We start from the raw sequence: 4,186 nt of genomic DNA, 5'->3' as shown, positions 1-4,186 counted from the left end.
TATATAAATATATAGATCTATGTACATGTATACAATATATATATAATATATGCTATATGTGTGTGAGTATATGGGTATGAGTGTGAGTGTGCGTGTGTGCGTGCATGCTTGTATGTCTGTGTGTGCGTGCTTGTGTGTGTGTGAGCGTTTGTGTGTGTGTTGTTTGTGGTTGTATGTGTGTGCATGTGTGTATATGTGTGTGTGTGCCTGCATGAACATGTACCTTTATAAATGCTAGTTCTTTTTTGACGTACCTGTAAAGAAAAAACCAGCTGTCACCATGAGTTCCTTCTTCAGCGGATGCGTGTCGGGCCAGTTGGTAAACGTGCTCAGTCGATGTAATCTGTAACTGTACTCCTGTCTCTTTGGTTTTGATGTGACGATCCCCAGCTCTTCCGGGGTCGGTTCTAACTGGCTGGCTGGTTGGGGGTTCGTTTCCGTGGCATTGTCTGCCTGGTCTTGGCTATCGAAGAGGTCGGCTACGTTATCATCAATAACGACGCCGGGGTCCAGCCTCAGGTTAAGTTCATTTAGAACATTATTGCTTCTAGCTAGAGCGTTAGAGCCATGTGCAAGGGAGTCTGGATCATTCTGTGCGTCCTCGTTGGACACGTTGTCAGTTGCAGTCTGGGCCGCTTCGGGCTCGGTATTTGCGTCAGTATGCAGTATTGGCGTATTGTCGCTCATAGGCTCCCGAAGATCATCTAAGATATTATCCTCATCGGTGTGAATTGATTCAGTGCCACTAGTTGTTGCACCAATAGTGTTTATAACAGCATAGGTGGCCATCGGTTCTGGAATTCTGGCACAGTCTGGGCTGGGGACATAGTCAGATGAATAAGCTGAATCAGAATCTGTCGTAAGGTCAGAGGTTTCAATGATGAATGGACGATTACTCAGCCCTGCAGATCCTGTCCTTCCAGAGTCGTGATTTGGGTAATTACAAAGGTTGGAGGTGTTTCTAGGGATCATTTTGCTATGGTTTTCACTATCATGGCTGTGATGGTAAATAGAAGTGATGGTACCATCATCCATCAACTCAGATTCCATTGGTTCAACAGAGGCCAGAGTGTCATGTTCACTAATGTGCCCATGCGTGTACATTACATCTGCTGTCGTACTGAGGACATCCGGGGATTTTGTGTTACTAACTTGCGGGATGGAGCATGCATTGTCTGGATAAAGGCTACATTCGCTAGTATCTGAGGTGTCGTGAATGGCGTTTAGAGTGCTATTCGAATTCGGACTAAACTCTATGGCTGCATCTCTATCGGCTTCCTGCTCTTCATTATCGCAAACATTTCTTTCAGTGACATCCGTGACATACTTTTCTTCTGTTTGCAGAGGGCTGCAATTTGCTAAACTCATCCCGCCACTATGAGGAAGGCCTGAATCATTGAGAACTGAGGGGACGTTTGGCACTTTGCATTCGCCATTATCATTATCGGACTCAGAATGCACCATGCCCTCTTCGCTTTTATCTAAATCCAGGTCCATTGTAATTTCAGATGGCACACTCGACGCATTATCAGTCGTTTTTTCTCCATCATCACAAGCCACACACGCTGAGATTTCGTCGACGGCAAAGACATTTGCAGGTGGGAAAGTACATGATGCTGCACATTCTCTTCCATCTTCTGAATCTGTTTCTAGAGAAGCATGAGAGCGGCTTATAGATCGGTCACTTAGAGTTGCTGTTGGGTTTAAGTCGTCACAATCATTGGGAGAGTTTTCACTTTTTGCTCGATCATGATCTTCCTCATTGTCATCCGAAAGACAAAGTTCATCCAGCCCTGTCTGCGAAGAAGATGCCTGGGATTCATCATCGTCTGACAGATTATTATCACAGATTGGAGAAGAGGTTTGGCTACAAGCCAGAGAGAAGGAATTCTCCTCCCTACAAACGTTCTCTTCTGATAAGATCCTTTCTGATTCCACGTTGCTCTTCTGCCCGCACTTAGCAATAGATGGACAACTCGACACTCTCAAATTCGTTTCTCCGTCCATGGCCGTTACGTCTACACCAGTAAGAGATCTTGGGTTTTCTGACAAGTTGCTGTTCACCCCATCGCTGTTCTCAATTCCAGAGTCTGTGATCTGGATCAGTGACATATTTTTCCTCTGGAATTCAATTTCATAAGAACCTTTAATCTCATCAGGGACACACGTGTTTAAAAAATCAATCAATTCTTGAGCTGGTAGACTCTGTTTGTTATCATAGGTTGTATGTTTTATCTTGTTTTCCGTTTGTTCCAGTCTTGAATGATGTCTTGATGCATCGTCGTCTTCCTTTTTGGTTATTTTAGATTCGGGGGAGAAAACTACACACTTCAGGTCGTGAGTATGTCTTCGCCTGGAAACCTTGCGCTTTGAACGTCTTGTCCTGCTTCTTGGGGATTCCTTTCTTTTTCTGCATTCCCGATGGGTGGGCCTACTGGAGTATGATCTCTCACTGGACGTGTTTGAATGGCACGACGTTGATGACCTGCTCGATCTACGTGACATTGTGGGTTTGTCTACAGACAGTGTGATCCTCTCATTCTGCATAGATTGCAAGATCACATCGATTCCCCACTCTTTGTTTTGTCTCATATCGTTTTGCGGGCTCGTATTTTCAATAAATACCGGTCTATCCAACAAGTTTTGAGATAAAACTGCTGCTGTTTCACATTTTACACCGAACAGTTTCCGTAGAAAGTCATCAAATGAAAGAACCACTGCTTCACCCAACCCTTTTCTCTTCATGGTATACTCGCTTACTTTGTGGCCATCTTCTGTTTTTTGGGGGAAATGTCTATCGTCAGGTTCGCAATCTAATCCGTCCTCCCGACAAAACATTTGGTTATCACTGTAGGGCTTTTCATTGCTTTTCTTCTCTTCAGATTCGCAATCCTGCAGGCACGGTCTGTCTACTAGTGGGTAGAGGGCTGACCACAACTGTTTGTTTTTACATTTGTGAAAGGTCAAAAGAGATAAAAGGAAGAATCTGACATTTTTTTGGCAAAGTTGACACTGACATTCATGTTCGTCGGGGTGGACTTGTTTGAAAGCAATCCTCAATAATTTCCAGATCAACAGAGCGCAGAGTTTCTGATTCGTAGCTGTTCGAGACAAAAGGAAGAGTAAGGGGGCGAGATAAAAATTGACTTTTGCTGTCATATTTGCTGAAGTTTGTGCTTTTCAACAAACAAAAAACCCCCCAAAAAAACAGAGCCTTAATAACATATATTTTTCCCTTGAATATGAAAATTAAAAAATGAAATAGTAGGCAACTTTCATTGATACTAATGAGAAAATTTGGTTTACAGCAACAAGTTCAAAACGTTAACTATATAAACCATTTATATTAATAATGTATACCCAACATCATACTAACACAGACAATCTTACAAACACGTCCTTGCTGCTTGCCTGTGTGCAGCGCATTGTTCTTGAGCTAGGTACATCGTGTCTTGTTTTGGGTTTTTTAAATTATTTTTGGTAAATTTTTTTTCAGCACTTGCAACACAATAACGTCATATAAGTGCCGAAGATTAGAGGTGTTGCAAGAGAGTAACAAACATAAAAAAGAACGAGGAGAGAAAAGACCGACCGCTGTTTGATAGGAAAGAAGGAGCAAACCACACCCGCCAACCACCCACGTGTCTTGTTCACTCAAACGCTGTGTTACTACCACTTAACGTGCTTGATAGTGATAATAAGACCAAGTTTGACAACTGCACCCCCCCCCCTTCCCCTCTTCGTGCTTTGAATTGTGTCTTCTTGTCCTGTCTTTGTGCGCCATAGATTTGCTCATCCAGATTGAGATTTCTTGAACAAAAGAGCTATGCACGTTCATTTTGGATTTTACAGAATCAATTATTATGTTTACCTCTGATCGCCGCTCATTGCCTCCCCGTACGGAGTACCCCAATCTACGATTTATTATAATATAATACGAGTGCAGAACCACACATACAAGAACACACACGTTCACGTTTGCCCGCGCTTGTGCGGGAGCTTGCGTGCACACACGTGTACACCTATACACTCACTCACACAAACATACATGGACACACACGCAGACACACACACACACACACACACAAATATACACACACACATACACACACACAAACACACACACACACATATGCACATACGCATACATACACAAAGAAACACACAAGTACACATACACACACAC

The 4,186-nt window shown here is 43.0% G+C and overlaps 1 protein-coding gene across 1 annotated transcript in view; it reads right to left on the bottom strand.

Annotated features, from left to right (window-relative positions):
- Positions 1-3,101, bottom strand: part of LOC101851721 — a gene marked incomplete at both ends in the record, with an annotated part of 5,705 nt that extends 2,604 nt beyond the window's left edge. The window contains 1 exon segment of the mRNA XM_005094992.2: positions 255-3,101. Within this exon segment, the coding sequence (XP_005095049.2) occupies positions 255-3,101 (2,847 nt within the window).
- Between the last annotated feature and the right edge of the window lie 1,085 nt (positions 3,102-4,186).

The sequence above is a fragment of the Aplysia californica genome, unplaced genomic scaffold (assembly GCF_000002075.1).
Source record: "Aplysia californica isolate F4 #8 unplaced genomic scaffold, AplCal3.0 scaffold00093, whole genome shotgun sequence".
Taxonomy (NCBI): domain Eukaryota; kingdom Metazoa; phylum Mollusca; class Gastropoda; order Aplysiida; family Aplysiidae; genus Aplysia; species Aplysia californica.
Note: the sequence above shows the minus strand (reverse complement) of the source record. Positions and strands in the feature narration are given on the sequence as shown.